This window comes from Paramormyrops kingsleyae, chromosome 13, assembly GCF_048594095.1.
Source record: "Paramormyrops kingsleyae isolate MSU_618 chromosome 13, PKINGS_0.4, whole genome shotgun sequence".
Classification (NCBI taxonomy): domain Eukaryota; kingdom Metazoa; phylum Chordata; class Actinopteri; order Osteoglossiformes; family Mormyridae; genus Paramormyrops; species Paramormyrops kingsleyae.
The window spans coordinates 26,551,981-26,567,553 of NC_132809.1; the positions used below are offsets into that span (position 1 = coordinate 26,551,981).

General features: G+C 46.4%; 2 protein-coding genes across 2 annotated transcripts; one reads left to right on the forward strand and one right to left on the reverse strand.

Annotated features, from left to right (window-relative positions):
* Nucleotides 1–2,946: 2,946 nt before the first annotated feature.
* Nucleotides 2,947–13,007, forward strand: snx22 (sorting nexin 22). Its single transcript, XM_023838256.2, has 7 exons — nucleotides 2,947–3,639; nucleotides 9,945–10,028; nucleotides 10,400–10,504; nucleotides 10,685–10,779; nucleotides 11,034–11,066; nucleotides 11,465–11,532; nucleotides 12,092–13,007. Exons 1-7 carry the CDS (start codon nucleotides 3,556–3,558, stop codon nucleotides 12,244–12,246), a joined length of 624 nt encoding a protein of 207 aa, XP_023694024.1. The 5' UTR covers nucleotides 2,947–3,555; the 3' UTR covers nucleotides 12,247–13,007.
* A 78-nt stretch (nucleotides 13,008–13,085) lies between these two features.
* ppib (peptidylprolyl isomerase B (cyclophilin B)) lies at nucleotides 13,086–15,179 on the reverse strand. Its single transcript, XM_023838255.2, has 5 exons — nucleotides 14,934–15,179; nucleotides 14,206–14,319; nucleotides 13,991–14,084; nucleotides 13,595–13,779; nucleotides 13,086–13,502 (listed from the first exon to the last, which is right to left on the reverse strand). Exons 1-5 carry the CDS (start codon nucleotides 15,066–15,068, stop codon nucleotides 13,380–13,382), a joined length of 651 nt encoding a protein of 216 aa, XP_023694023.1. The 5' UTR covers nucleotides 15,069–15,179; the 3' UTR covers nucleotides 13,086–13,379.
* Nucleotides 15,180–15,573: the final 394 nt, after the last annotated feature.

Below are 15,573 nucleotides of genomic sequence, written 5' to 3' on the forward strand. Positions count from 1 at the left end.
AGAGTGTTTCGTTATATTCACTATGTGAGATTTATTGTTTGACTGGGCTGTAAAACATCTGGCATGTCTCTTTTTATCTGTGAAATCAGACATCCTCTTTTTGTTTTGTTTTTCTTTTTAATTTTGCAAAACATTGTGAAAATTTTTTTCTTGCTTGTTCTGATTTTCGCTGCCTCGTACACAGCAATTCACCAGATTGTCTCCAAGTCATTCAAAATATCTGTCACTTTGAGTCGTTAGCATGTTCAAAGCCGTTGTATACGAAAGAACCTCCCTGGGTGTCAGGGCTTTAATGACAGACATTGCTGTTGGTCTAAGTAGGGTTTTGTATCCTAAACACAAGTTAAACTCATTGTTTTATTGAAAGTGCCCTTCCATCTTCACCTATTTTGAGCAGGGCCCAGGGGGCCCTCGGAGTGATTATGGGGGCCCCTATGCCTCATGCCTCACGCAAATGGATGTTTGTAGTGGTGGTGAAATACCAGTGTATGGGGCTACTAGAAGCAACCCCCTGTCTAAGTGGAAAAGATTAGTGTCAGCCATACAACAGGGCCCCCAGATAATGAACGACCAGACCGGACGGGATGCGTACGTTCTAAACCTGATTACTTGGTTCTGTATATCTCCTCGTGTATGGGGCCCATGTGGAGGGAACTGCATTGTGGCTGCTTCTGCGTCAGGCCCTGGACTCTGCTTTGAGGAACAGAGCGATCCCCGTATGACTGCTGTTCTTTGAACTGTTCCCGGAATCGACGCCTTTTCTGCAACAGCGTCCTGGGGGTGGTGACGGTAGGTTTCCCCAAAGTCACCGTTCTGCGCGTTCAGTGCAGCCCATAAGCACCGATAACAAACTCAAAAACACGGAGACTTGGAGTCGTCTCATTTTCCCAGGTGTGGTTGCTCTTGCTATGGAATCTGGCCCTGAAGGAGAAGGCAGCAAATGACCTGGTGCATGAGAGCTGTCTCCATGACATTAGTGGTATCCTTCTTCAGAGAAGCAGTCGTGTCGGAACAAGGTTCTGGCAGTTGGAAGGTGTGTTGTGTTTCGCAATCCTTACACAACACGGGTTGTACAGTGCAGGAATGTCTGTCAAGGCCTGTATCCAATAAATCCGTCATTCTCTGGAGATATATACTTCATGTGTCTGGACGGCACAAGTAACCTTCAGCATTGCAGCTTGTTTAGGCATCGTTCTAATTATAATTAATGGACGTAACTAAAATTTTCCCGGCCGCTTAATCAAAAGCTAGGAAGAGGTCTCCATCACATCCATGAAGATCCAACAGAGGCAGGAAATCTGAGCCTCTACGCCTGTGCCGTATGTCCCCTGCGATGTGACTGGCTTATGAGTGATCCAAGTGTCGGCTGATGGTAGAAACTGAGATTAGCTAGAAGCTCTCTATCCTCCCATCTCTTGGAGGAGTCACCAGTGCAGAGGCGTATTTCACCAGTCTGGCATCATGTGACCTCCATCCTCAGTTGGTGCGTATGGCAGCAGGCAGGTGGTGCCAGGCTGGTTATTGTTCTGTTCTAGTTCTATGTTCAGTTGCCCACACCTGGTCCTCACAATAGGCTCTCACTGTGAGAGAGTATCGAATGATAATGGGGAGGAGACAAACGCTTGTGGTGAAAAATGTGTTTTTCACATTTGCGTGTTAAAATATGTACACTCCATGTCGTCGTCTTCACATGTCTCTTAATAAATTTTAAGGCTGTTCTAGGAGGTAAGTACTATTGGACGATACTCAGTAGGAAGTAAGTACTATTGGATGATACTCAATAGGATGTAAGAGGCACTTGGGTCTAAGCTCTGTTGGTTCTACTTGATCCAGCAGACTTCCCGCTTTCACAGGCTTTTAATGGAGTCTGAGAGTCAGACCAACTGGGTCAGTGCAGTAGGGGAGTCAAAGGTGGTATCCAGTGTATCTGCTCTAACTCTGCCACTTCTATCCAGAATGGTTCAGTAGTGATGCAGATGTTCTCCATCTTCTCCAATTTTAAATTTGATTCTCTCTGTTCTGATGCTGGTCTGATTTTTATACACAAGCATCCAGTTTGCAGTACGAAACTGGTTCCTCCGCATCTTCTTGCCAGAGGGCCAGTTAAAACACGACCCACTTGCCGGCGCCGATCCGCTGGCTGCCTTCTGAAGGCAGATGCCACCACTCAGGCATTAGACAGTCCAAGCCTGACCTGGCTGAAACCTGCCAGTGAGACCTCTGTGCCCTGATGTGAGCATACAGGTCATGTGACTGTCTGCAACCCCCCGCCCCCCCCCCCAATTCTGTTTCACAGGTGAGAGGAGATACTGTGGTTTCTAGGAAAACTCTTAGTATGTTCCTTATTGAAATGCTCAGTATATGGGATCATCTGTCATTGTTCGTTTTGGCCGCTTAATTTCACGGCTCTGAGATGCTATTTTTATACCCAGCTGTCAGCCTGGCTGGTATGTCCAATCCTGTCACACAGCCCAGAGGGCCAGGGACTGGTGCCACCTCACCCACCCTGGGTTGGACAGGACCGGGGCAGCTGTTGTTTGTCCAGGCCGGACCCAATGGCTTCTAGAGAACAAATAATCGACCCCACCTAAGCGTGGCCTGAGCTTAGTGCTTAGTCCAGTCCAGTCCTGAGGCCATGGAAGGCTTGAAAAACGTTGAAGGGAGGTTGGCTCACATTTCTTTCTCATGAGTTCCCTTATAACAGGTAGCCCAGTGACAGGGGTCACAACCAAAGGCAGCCTGTAGGTGCTCTGTCACACCTCTCATAAAAAGGTTTATCCTGAATTTGATTTTCGCCAATATACCCGGCTGTATAAATTGACCGTTGGTGAAATATTTACCTAAATCCTCCCCGATGACCAGCTGACCCGTGTTGGTCACACTGTGTACAAGAGTCCTGTGGTCATTCATTAATCTGGTCGTTATCCTTTTCATTAGGTTCAACAGGTTATGTACTGTAGGCAAGTACATCCACATACAGGGTGTTTTCTAACTTTTTTATTTACACATATGATATTCTTTCATTATATCTCTCAAAATATTAGCTCTGCCATTTCTGAAATTATGATCAGCCTAAACTGTTACCATCCGATTTTACAAATCCTATAGCGTTTCTGTTGCTTTTTAAGCGTTTTGTTATTTCCATAATTGCGCCCCGGCGGCTAAAGCAAACGAAGGAAGTTCATTGTGGGTTTTTTTCCCCCTTGATCGAAACCGGCGGCGCGGACAGCGGATTGCGTGAGGATGCGGCGGGCGATCTGGGGCGTGCCTCGGGCAGGACCGTCCTTCTCCAGGCGTACCATGTGAAGCCTGGGAGGAGAAACCCTTAGAAAGCTGCCGCGTCTCCCTTCTCCTGCCTGGATATATTTGTAACGTTTTTACGCAACAAGAGGAAAGTTTCAAAGAGGAACCGTGCCGAGGCACCGAGCTACAAAGGGGAGGGGGGGCAATATCAGGCAGACAGGGAGGTGAAGCGTCGATCAGCAAAGCGGTTCTGATCCAAGTTCAGCCGAGTGCAGCCCGGTCCCACAGGCGAAGCAGTCCCCGGCTGCTCCGATGCCACCCCCGGCTGCCACCATGATCGAGGTGTGCATCCCGGCGCTGGAGAGGAAAGCGGACGAGTCGGGAAAGTTACAGAAGGTGAGCTGAGCCGCCGGCGGTCGGTCCATGTGCGCTTCTGCCTTCGGACTTCTGGCAGATAAGGGGACGGTGCAGCTCCGGAAAACTCGGCAAAAGTGCGATCGCCGGCATAAGCGTGGTGACGGAGACGCCGGGACCTTCTTCTTACCTAAAGGTCGCCGGTTTTAACCAGGTGACCTGTCTTTGTCATTCATTTATGCTAGTTTACATGGCGCCTTCCTATTCTGTTTCTTTATATGTTAGTGATACCGTTCGGTTATAGGTGAATGTGCATGAAGAAAGTTTCACTTAATAATTCTGTACATATTCCGGATATGATTTTGTGTTAAATGTAAATTATCGTGATTTTTAAAGAGTTCATTACTGCGTTCGACAAAGAAAGACCGATTCGTTTGTTTATTGTGGGTAGTTATTGTAAATATGCTGGAAATATTGGAAATATTATTTGAATTGGCACATGTAAACCAAGAATGGTCACGGATTGCGGAGCTGGTGAAGATTGGGTTAGAACGTACGCATCCCGTCCGGTCTGGTCGTTCATTATCCCTTTTCGAACCCCGATGCATGACACCTGAAGGAAAGAAACTAACAAAAGGGGGGTAGCATGAAGGAATAGGGTAAATGGTCCTGTGTGTTTCATTTGAGAAGTCAGGTCGTTTTTTAAGCATCCAAAATGGAGGGAAACTTAAGTTACCATTACTGAACAGCTTCACAGATGCTCAGTGACTTATGCCACCAACTTTCAAAGCAATACCCCCCCCCCCCACCAGATCTCCAGAGGGCCCACTTCCAAGCACCTGCACTTTCATTCTACTCCTCCCCCATTCATCGCACCCTCCTCCCCGTCCCCTTCATAATTTCTCTCCATCCAAAACTCTTCTCCACACTCACCGGGAGGGAGTCTGCTATAGGTGCCAATTGTTGCTGACTAGCAGGAGGGCTCATGCCATTGTTGAGGAGGGGGCCACAGTGTCCCTCACTTTCTGTAACTAAGCCTCCCCCGGGTCCCCCCCCCCCCCATCTCCAGGCCTGTAGCTGAAAGTGGACCACACTTGTTTTGATTTTGGAATCTTGGACAGTCCTTCTAAAGCATGCAGTTGTCAGCGTGTGTGTGTGTGTGTGCGCGCGTGTGTGTGTGTGCGCGTGTGTGTGTGCGCGTGTGTGTGTGTGTGTGAGTGTGTGTGCGTGTGTGTGTGAGTGTGTGTGTGAGTGTGTGTGTGTGTGCATCTGCTTCAGCATGTGTGCATCTCATGCAGATATCAATCCCCACACTGGGTAGGACCCCCTCGGACAGCTGGGGCAGGAATGTGGTGCTGGTGTCTCGTGCTCCGTAGTTTTGCACAGACAGACACTTTGCTTTGGATGGCCTCGTTTCCTCTTTTGTTTCTGGTCTTTTTGTGTTCAGTTTTGTTTTGCTTCCTCACAGACAAAATGCAGTTCCTCCAGCTTAAATCATGCAGGAGGTTCACTGGGTAATTATAGTAAGCTCACTGACACTCTAGCATCTCTGACCCCGGAACAGTAACTCCGCTGCATCTCAAAGTGCACAGTGATGTTTTTGTGTGCACAGGGTCAGAGATTACTGCTTGTGTCCTGCGGAGGCTTGAAGCACATTTTTTTAATGTAGTGTATTTCTGTCCATAGGAAATGCACCTTTACCTTTAATTCTCCCAGGCATACAGTTCTGATCAGTCAGCATCTTCTAAAGGGAGAGGTTTGGCACGCTGATGCATTGACTGTCTGACTAGGCTGAGGGTGCCCAAGGCATGTCCTTTTTCAACGGGGACTGAGATGCCAGAGATGCACTTTGCATGTGTGCACTGCACAGGACCAGGGCTTGCTGCATGTGTGCACTGCACGGGACCAGGGCTTGCTGCATGTGTGCACTGCACAGGACCAGCACTTGCTGCATGTGTGCACTGCATGCTAAATGAAACCAGCATTAGATTGCTGTCAATTGGAGTCTGGGTGTTATTTACTGTAATAGTAGTGGATGTTAAATGGAGCCTTGTGTGTTTGCTGTTGGGGGGGCTTATTTACTTCCCATGGAGACTGGGAAGGGGGGGTGGTCAGAGTTTCAGAATGAAGAGTGTGCTTCTTTTCTCACACAGTGGTGTGTGTGTGTGTGTGTGTGCGTCTGCGTCTGCGTGTGCATGTGGGTGGGTGGAGTGGGGCGGTAGTGTATTCATGAATGCCCCCCTGACTCCCGACTTTGGCCCATGCCCCCCCCCGGCCCAGAACAAAGAGGCGATGGTCTCAAACATGACTCTGCTCCAAGTGCTGTGTCTTGAATAGGGATCACTGATGCCTCTAACAGGGCTTGGACCCAACCACAGACCGGGGGGGGGGGGAGGGGGGAGGAGGCCTGAACACTGAGTCCACCTATTGGCTCCTAGATGCATTGATCACATGCCCTTCGTTGCATGGTGTCATCTGAAAGAGCTTAATGGAAAGCAGATGATGCTCTGCCTGTAAACAGACATGGCATCCTGCCAACGTATGTCTTCATTTCAGGTGTCAGCGTTTGAAATATTTCTCTCCGGTTCCTGGATTCAGAGGATTTCGATTGGATTCACAAGGAGAGATTTGTCTTCCCTCGCACCATTCAGAGAACAGTGAATTGAATTCCAGTTAATTTAACCTTTTAACAGACATCCTTTATGCAAAGTGACTCGAGTGAACTGGAAGCTTAGTGCTCAGTCCATCCAAGGTGGCAGAAGTACTAGCTGTTGGCTGGAGTTGTTTTCCTTTCAAAATTCCCAAAGAAATGCCTCCTTCAGCTAGCAGGAAAAGCTAACCAGCTGACGCCGGACTTATGGAGGAACCCATGAGGGGACGCATTACACTGACATTTCATTCACACACAGACAGGAGATTTATAAATAGGAAACGGCCTGCATGGGTTGTTTTCAGCTTCTTTGCGAATTTCCTGAGCACAGTCCGCTCTGTCCCCGGGAGGATCTGGACCCCTCTGCCCCCCACCTCCAGTTAATGAAATGTCATGCCCTTGTTCTGTTACGAATCTGGTAAACGATCAGGAAAACGGATTCGTGTTGTCGGGGTCATGCGGAACTGTTTTTCTGCGCTTGGAAATAACAAGGTCTATTTGTGTGTGTGTGTTTGAAAGGAGAATTCTGCTGCAAATGCGAATACGTGTGTATAATTCACATTTAACTTCTTCCCAGATAGATCAGTGAATCAGATATCAAAACCCCTGTCTTTGTTTAACCTTTTCAGATTCCTGTTTTTTGTGCAGGTATAGCGCATTCAGGTTTCAGTTTCCAAAAAATTCCAACCCATATTTTCAGGTTCCGTTGTAACTGTACATAAAAAGCAGTCTTTATTTAGCCTAACAGCTAACCAAGCCCTGCCTAGCAAAAATGAAATTGACAAATATTGCTCAAGCGCATTTTGATAAATGAAAATACACACTCATAAAGTGAACTAATTTTGGAAACCCCTAGTAAAGGCAGCCTGATGTTTGGGAATCCCACCTCTTATAGGCCTCTTTTATAGCACCCCTCACCGCCGCCCCCCACCCCCAGTGGCACCAGTCCTATGTGTTGTGGTCCTGTGGGTGGCAGAATCGAGAAAGCCAGCCACTTCCTCAGGTCAGGGGGGTTGACGACATACCAGAGAGATGTGAGTGGTTTCGCAATGATGGGCACAAAGAGGCTCAGTCTGGACACAGGAGAGTCTACTGGGAAGCGAGTCTCTCAGGGTGTGGACGGGGGGGGGGTTGGTGAGGTGCCCTGGTACACAGAAGCTGCAAAGAAGCTGCTGAATACCGGAACTGAGAAGATAAGACCAGCACCATTGTTTGCCTGCTTTAGGGTAGGGTTGGCTGATCTGCATTCGTTCATTACCTGAGGACCACTTCATCTTAACACGGTTGCTACCGGCTTGCAGACTGTCCTACAGGGGCCACACACTCAGTCATGCTCCGACCCGCCAATGCAAACATCTCACCAGTGTGAACACTGGGAGAGGGAGAGAATGAGCCCATGATCCTGGAGGTGTGAAGTAACAATTCTGTTTAACATTATAATCGGTAGCTCTAATAATCAAAGATGAGGCCAAATAATCTGGGTACAACATACTGAGGGAGTAAATGGTAATAATATATGTTTTTTACATTTGCATCACCAATGTCCATGACCCAAAGCTGAGCTTTGATAGCTGACAGATGAGAGGGTTAGAAATATTATGGCTGCACCCCTGCCACCCCAGATCTCCTGTGAAGGTTAAAGCCTTGACGCAGGACTGCAGGTGGCAGGACTCGCCTCAGGGTCCAACCCAAAGGCCACACCCACCTTTTCTCCACTATCAGTGTGAAGCTTGATCCCAAAGCGCAATTGTAATAGGTCATTGTGGCTTCAATAGCTCAGCAGGGTGTATTCGTCTTGTTCAAACAGGATGGGGCGGGGTTTACTGAAAGCTATTTGGACTCCCCAATATTATCTTTGCCGCGGTCATTCAGCTGTGCTCTAATCTTATGTCAGATAACCACAAAAAACGACTCACGCCCGGTTTGGAGAGAGTGGCCAAATCGCTTCACCTCTGTACTCGTCTTTGTGGCCTTTGGCCGGTACATCGGCGTTCATTCCGTATCGCGGTCAGCTTGCTTCTGCCACATCTGAATAAACCGTGTCTTGTCATGGTGCACTGCCTTAAGTGCTGACGTGTGGTTCTGGTGGAACCTTGTGGGGCCCTAGAGCACGTGTTCGTTTTCCGCGACGGGTTCGCATCACGCCATTTGACAAAGGCCCAGTCTTGTTTCCCTCACCCCCTTGTGTACATTGGATGTGCCAGCTCTCCAACGCTTGACTGGTCTCCACATCTGACCGGTCACCAGATCCCACACTCTTGGTCCTGTGTCATCCCAGCTCATGCTGCTCGTCAGGGAGCTTATCTCAGCTTTTGCGTTTCGTGTCTTATGGCCTCTTCCAAACGTCTGCACCCTCTCAGCCTTCGGTACCAACTGCTTCACACACCCTCAGCCATTTAAACAGGGATCCCTGTGTAGTACTGAGCACGACACACTTTTGTCTGCGGAACCACATCAAGCGCTGTGCGTTCTGTGCATTCAGGAATTGCCTTTCCGCGCATTCCTTTGCATTCCTCCTTTATGTTTGTTTTAACAAGTCTAGCCATTCTCCTCAAACCTCTGGCATTAATAAGGTGTTTTTGGCCACAGACCTGCGCTGACTGGATCTGTTATGTTCATCACACTGATCTCTGTAAACTCTAGACACTGTAGTGGTTGTTTCTGATGTTCTAGATCCATCCTGTCTGACACCAACAATCACATCACATTTACAATCACCTAGTTCACGTCAATAAACAATTCTAATGCTGAACCTCTTCACCCTGTCTGTGTGCTGTATGTATTCAGCTGCAATCACATGATTTGCTGATTGGAGAAGCAGGTTATATACATTAATAACCAGAATAACATCTTATCATTGTATGATTTTCATGATGAGCAATGTACATGTTTATAAATAATTAGATTTTAACTGGATGTATTAGTTTTAATCACAAATGGTATGTACTTGAATATCTACTGTTTGCAGTCTTTGTGAATTTGTTAAAATTCAAAAGATTTGATTCCATGTAATTGGTTTTCTGCTCGCATATTGGAGGAAAAATTAAACAAAGAGAATAGGTTTGGTTTAAACACTTATAGGGAGAAATCAGCCCCTAAATCCCCCATCCCCCTAAACACAGACGGTACCCCCACTTTATTGGTAGGGACATGTTCCTATTGCTATACCCAAATGTACGCCCTTGGATTAAACTCAAAGTTGAATCTTAATCTGACTGGAGAGCTTGGTAGTAAGTCAGCGGCAGCTGCTGGTTACGCAGTCTGACCACCAGAGGTCATTCTGATAGCACAGACATACAGACCCCTCAGTTACTCTAGATCTGCTGCTTATGTGATTCGACCGAACACCCGCAGGTGGCAGCAGAGACCTATTTGAAAGCAGATTAACCTAAGTGCAAATTCCTCGAACGTTTAAATATAATTATAACTTATTGAATTTTATTATGAAGTATTTTTCTAAGCGTGATATATAAATCTATTACATTTAAATATTTTTGAGAAAAGTGCATTTTAAATAAATGTGCTGTGTATTGTACCTAGATGAACACTAGATGGCGCTGAAAGCGCTTTTTTGTGTCTTAAGACGCTTTGGTTTGCTGTGCTTCAGGTTTCCCGGGATACTCAAACAAAGTTGACGCTCTCCTGCAGATCTGCGTTTGTCTCTTGTGATTAACCTACATACGTTACTCTTCTATAGTTTTTCAGAGTGGAGATACTGTTCAATGGAAGGAAACATTTTGTGCTTAAGCGTCACAGAGAATTCCTGAACCTCCACAAGAAGGTGAGATGGCTTCAACTACTGCAGCACGACTTTACACTATTTCTTATATATTAATTTTATCCTGATACCTACTTTTAAACTGTTTATACAGGTAAAATGTTAGCTGCATTTTTGGATGAGAGACAATGATTGCATAGTTTATATATCGCTATAGATACCCAATGTACACAATATCGTTAAAGATACCTAATATATGTTATATGCAGATATTTATCATATAAATAGATGCTGGTCTCTTTAATAAATTAATGTCTGAGGCACTGCATGTCTGTATGTTCGCGTTTATAGTTCTGTTGTCTGTCGTACTGCTGTGAAAACCACTTAGCCTCTTTATAGGGACCTTCAACACAGGCTTCCTCTTCCCCTTTCAGCTGAAGAAGATCCTCCAGACCCCAGAGTTTCCCAACAAACGCAGCCCTCACTTCCGCCAGAAGCCCCTGGAGCAGAGGAGGCAGGAGCTTGAGGACTATGTGAAGGTGTGACCTTGGAATGAAGCAACTATCTTCTCGGGAAACTCGACGGCATCGCAGATGCTGAAGTCGTCCCTCAGAAAACCATTTGAAACTTTGTACTGTGTTCAACCGAGGCCTTTGACTCGGGAGCTAAAAAATAATTCTGAAATTTACAAGCTTTGACTTGGTTTGCCTGCTTTTCAGATGGTTCTCTCTGACAATGAAGAAGTTCCCCAGGAGATGCTGGACTTTCTGCAGCTCAAACATTTCCATTCTGTGAACAAGATGTCTAGTTCTGAGTATGTGTCTACACAGTTTAACCTCAAACATGCATCAGGTCTTATTTAAATTTTTTAATTATTCTACTTTATACCAGGCACATAGTTTATCTAATTAACATCTTTATCACTCATCGTCATAACCCCTCATCAACTAATTACAATACTTAATGCTCAGGTTATGAGATCTGTGATGGTTGTACTTTACTTAGTGGCCATTAACTGCTGTAGGATGAGGAACTGATGTAATTAATTATTGTTATTCTATATTTTAGGTGTCTGGATGCCTCCCACCCTGAATCTTATAAGTAAGTCTATATCCTTCTCTAATTCTTATCTAATTTAATCTTTGTACCTGTGAGATTTTGACTGTCATACGGTCATTGTATGAAACCTTGACATTTATGTCAATGGATGGGCTCAAAATTACAAACTTATGAATGGGGTGACGTGAGATTTTCTTAGTTATTAGTCACTGAAACGCATCACGTAGGGTCACACACAGACGTCTGACTTAGAGGCTGATGGGATTGATTCTGAGACAGACTGAGGCATCATGGGAATCTTGTGTCATGTCTGCCCTTGGTGTGCTATATTGTAATAGTGTTTGACATTGTGATGTTTTGCCCTTTCGTTTTTTTTTACTCCCCAAAGATACTACCTTATGGACATTCTCCCTCCCTCCCTCTCTCTCTCTCTCTCTCAGCTGTCAGCTGTTGCATCAACGTGTCCTGGGCTTCTTCAAGGACCCCTATGTGCTGGAATCCACGTCAGGTAGGCTTCCTGCGAGTTTACCCTGGCTGGCTTTGTATCCCTTCACTCTACAGATTTAGTACACAGCTTTGCGTTTCTCTACATTTACCGGAAATTCTTCTGCACGAAACTAATCAAAATTGTAATGTAATTCCCAAATGCAGAGTTCTGTGTCACATTGAGTATAAGTGAATGGGTGTGACTGACAATCAATAGAATTAGAATTTAGTGATCGATGTTGACACACCACAGCGCACAACAACAAAATGTGTCCTCTGCATTTAACCCATATGTGACAATGTGATATAGCAGGGGGCAGCCAATTCAGCGCCCGGGGAGCAGTGCTTGGGGGTGGTACCTTGCTCAGGGTACCTCAGTTGTGCATTATTGGTTGGGGATTCGAACCTGCAATCTTTCAATTATAAGTGCGCTTCCCTAACCATCAAGCCACCAATGCCCACGGCAGTAGAGGTGCACCGCTCCCAGAAGCACTGCAATATCAGGTCGACGCATGGAGCAGATGGAGCAAGAAACACTCAGTATGAGCTTTTTGGGAATGACGGAGAATTGTGGTTTTCAGATCTTCCCGATGTCGTCGTGGATGGTGTCCTGCAGGGACTGTATCCCAGGGACGTCCGCGTGAGCTTCATGCCTCCCCCCGAACCACATCGCACAAAGCCATGGAGCCCCAGCAAAGGCGGCCCGGCCACACAGCCCGAGGTCCGCAGGACTTGAAGTGGGTCACGGATCCATCCGGAATGCAGCACGTGGTCCTGCAGAGCTCATGGCCACCTTGGACTCGCACTGAGGATGCCACCTGCGGCGTGTTTGCATAGCTACATGGAGCTGACCCAGAAAAGTCACACGGTTTTATGTGTGATGTGTACTAGGTGTGATGTTTTACTAGGAGGTGTGATGTTTTACAAGGTTAAGATCAGTTTCCAGAAGCTGAGTATTACCTGCGTGCAGGTTTTTGATTGCTTTGGTGTTTGCAGATGCATGTGTGTAGCTGCAGAATCTGCATTTTACATCACTCGAACCCCCTGGGCTTTTAACCGGATTCAGTTACAAGGAACATTAGGTTGCATTGAATTTTTCACTTAGTCATTTCAAGGAGACATCCATACTGACAGCTGTCATGGTAACCTCAGGGTGAAGTTCTGGTGTGATATTGAGCGGGTTCTATAGGGCCTACCTTACATTTTGGCTATTGTCATGGTACTGTCAAAGTTTGTGTGACCTGTAAGCAGTTTGTGACGATATTTCCTGGAATGAAATAGTATAAACAAACCAATGCATAGAAATTTTAGTGCCCCATTTAAATATTGGCCCTTTTTTTTTTTTTTCACTTTCATAAATCTTATGCAAATACCAATATTCCTTAAACCTCCAGGGGACACTGCAGGAAAAAGTAATGAAAATGCACATTAAAAATCTTTCCTGTACTGGTTCCAGATATCTGATCAACGATAAGACTATGGCAACAAGTTTCCTCATTTGAGACCCGTTTTACTTTTCCATCATGAATGATGTGTAGATTTTCCAGTTTGTTTAAAGACAGGCATGCACAGATCTTTAAAAATGTAATCCTTTTATTGAAGGTACATCTTTACAAAAAGCAGGCAGGTGACTGCTGGACATCCATCTGGAATGTCTTTCGTTAAGTGAGGCAAGGTGTTACCTGAGGGTCAGGAAGATCAGTGATGCTATGAAAGAGCAACAGGCACCACTTCTGGTCAGAGAACCTCAGGATGAACCTCACAGGACCAGCCCACTGGGAAACACCTGCATGTAGCCGACCGCGTCCTCCAAACCGCTGACCTGGTACAACCCCCATATATCCCACCCCCCAAGAGAAACCCCTTAATTTACTCCTTAGCAATCGCGAACGGCTTCTCTACATCAATTTTGCCACAGTCGTGGATGGTGACATCTTTTAGGGGCTTATCTCTGCCGTCCGTCTTTGTGCCTTCGATTTTCCTCACGACATCCTGTGGGCAGAACACACAGATTTGTCACGTGGGGCTGTGCAAGCCAAGCGGTCTGAGAGTCACCTGCCCCCCCCCAGTGAGCAGACCCTCACCATGCCCTCCAGGATTTTGCCAAAGACGACGTGCTTCCCGTCCAGCCAAGGCGTCTGGACGGTGGTGATGAAGAACTGGGAGCCGTTGGTGTCCTTGCCTGCGTTGGCCATGCTCAGCCAGCCTGGACCATAGTGCTTCAGCTTGAAGTTCTCATCAGGGAAGCGGTCCCCATAGATGCTCTTTCCTTTAGAAACAGATCAGATCGAATCCCAAAGAACAGCTTAATCTAGGTCCAGAAAACATTTCTAATGATCATTTTTGGTGACAGTGCTGTAAATATGACTATATTGCTTTAAAAGGTAGGTATGACGACACAAAAGGAGCAAATAAAGTACCAGATGTGATTCTCAACCAGCTGCCAGAAGATCGTAGAAAGAGGAGCCATTTAAACATACCTCCAGTGCCATCGCCACGGGTGAAGTCTCCTCCCTGGATCATGAAATCCTTTATAACACGGTGGAATTTGCTGTCTTTGTAGCCGAATCCTTTCTATTTCAGCGGGGAAAATTGAAAAAAAAAATTTGAAAAAAATACACAGTTTGTTATGCAATGACGCAGACGGCCATGTCCAAACAGCCGAATAACCCTCCTTCGGGGTAGAGTGTCTTACCTCTCCGGTGGCCAGTGCAACAAAATTATCCACAGTCTTCGGGACAGTTTTGCCGAATACTCCGATTACAATCCGGCCTACATCCTCATCCCCGATGCGCATATCAAAGTACACCTGGAATGACCAATAAAAGAAGAATTAAAAGCTGCGGAGTTAAGAGGCCAGCTTCCATAGCCGATAACACGCAGCAGGTCCAGCGCTGGGGCGGGTTTATTCCCATAACTGTCAATTAGATGGCCCCAAAAACGATAAAGGCCTTATAGTTTAAACTATAACCCATCGGGAACTGTACGCCATTCTGCAAAAAAAAAATACAGGGAGAAAGACGGAGGCCATCGGAATCCGATCCCCTTACAAACACTGCCCAAGAATCCTTTATATATCACGGAGGTGGAAAAGGTGCACGACAACGACGACGAGTTCGTCCGGACAAAGGCCTCTGCGGCCAAGAAAAGCGCACATTAGGGGGGGGATCAAAATGATTAAACGGCCGCATTAACACCAACTTTAAGTCATCGGAAATGTTACGTTTATTCGACGTAGGAAAGGACAGATATTGCATATATATATATATATATATATAGGGGCCATGGTAGGAAGTAATCACGCAATAATGCAACGGCAAGCAATCATCACTTATTCCGTAGAAAAAGGTCCCTTTTATTGCTGGGTTATTTCGATAGGGTTAATATAGCGGCACATCTGCACACTGGGCCTCGCAGTCTTACCTTGGCCGTGACTTTGGGTCCCTTCTTTTTCTCATCAGCATGCGAACCGCTGACGGAAAGCAACAGAACCAGGGAGCCCACAATGACCGTGACGGCGAAAAGAAACTTCATCTTTCTTTCGGTGCCACGGAACATTCAGCGGAATGAAGTGCAGGCGTGGCGTGCAGACGCAGCTTTAACTACAGGAGTTCGGGGGAAAAAAAGCAGTGAATATCCGGGGAGGAGACAGCAGCCTGCCACAGGGCGCTATGACAGGCGTACGGGGGGCTGGATTCGCAGCACCGAACCACCGCATGAGCCATGTGACCCAGCGGACGCCGTGCGTGATCTCCTCCAACAAACCAGCACGTTTGCGTGTAGGAGCCCGTTTACGGCTATTCTTGTGTGAATACTTACTGCCTAAAGACAATCTCCATCTGTGAAAACATTCTCACTGGGTAATTCCCCACTTTTATCATGCTACAAAGCAGATGTTTCCAAGAGCAACATTAGCGTAATTGCATTAATTTTATTTTACTTACATTTAATTCCAGGCAAAAAGAGGAAACATTATTTAACGTAATACGCGCACTGGTACCTGATTGGTCCTTGCGCGTCACATCCACGCGATGTGCGTGTCGGGAGACCAATGGCGGCCGTA

Excerpts from the sequence above, each read along its gene's own strand:
- snx22 (XM_023838256.2), top strand. The coding sequence starts at position 3,556 with ATGCCACCCCCGGCTGCCACCATGATCGAGGTGTGCATCCCGGCGCTG. Across the intron at positions 3,640-9,944 it reads AGTCGGGAAAGTTACAGAAG|TTTTTCAGAGTGGAGATACT; the intron begins GTGAGCTGAGCC and ends ACTCTTCTATAG. Across the intron at positions 10,029-10,399 it reads TCCTGAACCTCCACAAGAAG|CTGAAGAAGATCCTCCAGAC; the intron begins GTGAGATGGCTT and ends TTCCCCTTTCAG.
- ppib (XM_023838255.2), bottom strand. The coding sequence starts at position 15,068 with ATGTTCCGTGGCACCGAAAGAAAGATGAAGTTTCTTTTCGCCGTCACG. Across the intron at positions 13,780-13,990 it reads CCGTGGCGATGGCACTGGAG|GAAAGAGCATCTATGGGGAC; the intron begins GTATGTTTAAAT and ends CTGTTTCTAAAG. Across the intron at positions 13,503-13,594 it reads GCAAAATCCTGGAGGGCATG|GATGTCGTGAGGAAAATCGA; the intron begins GTGAGGGTCTGC and ends TTCTGCCCACAG.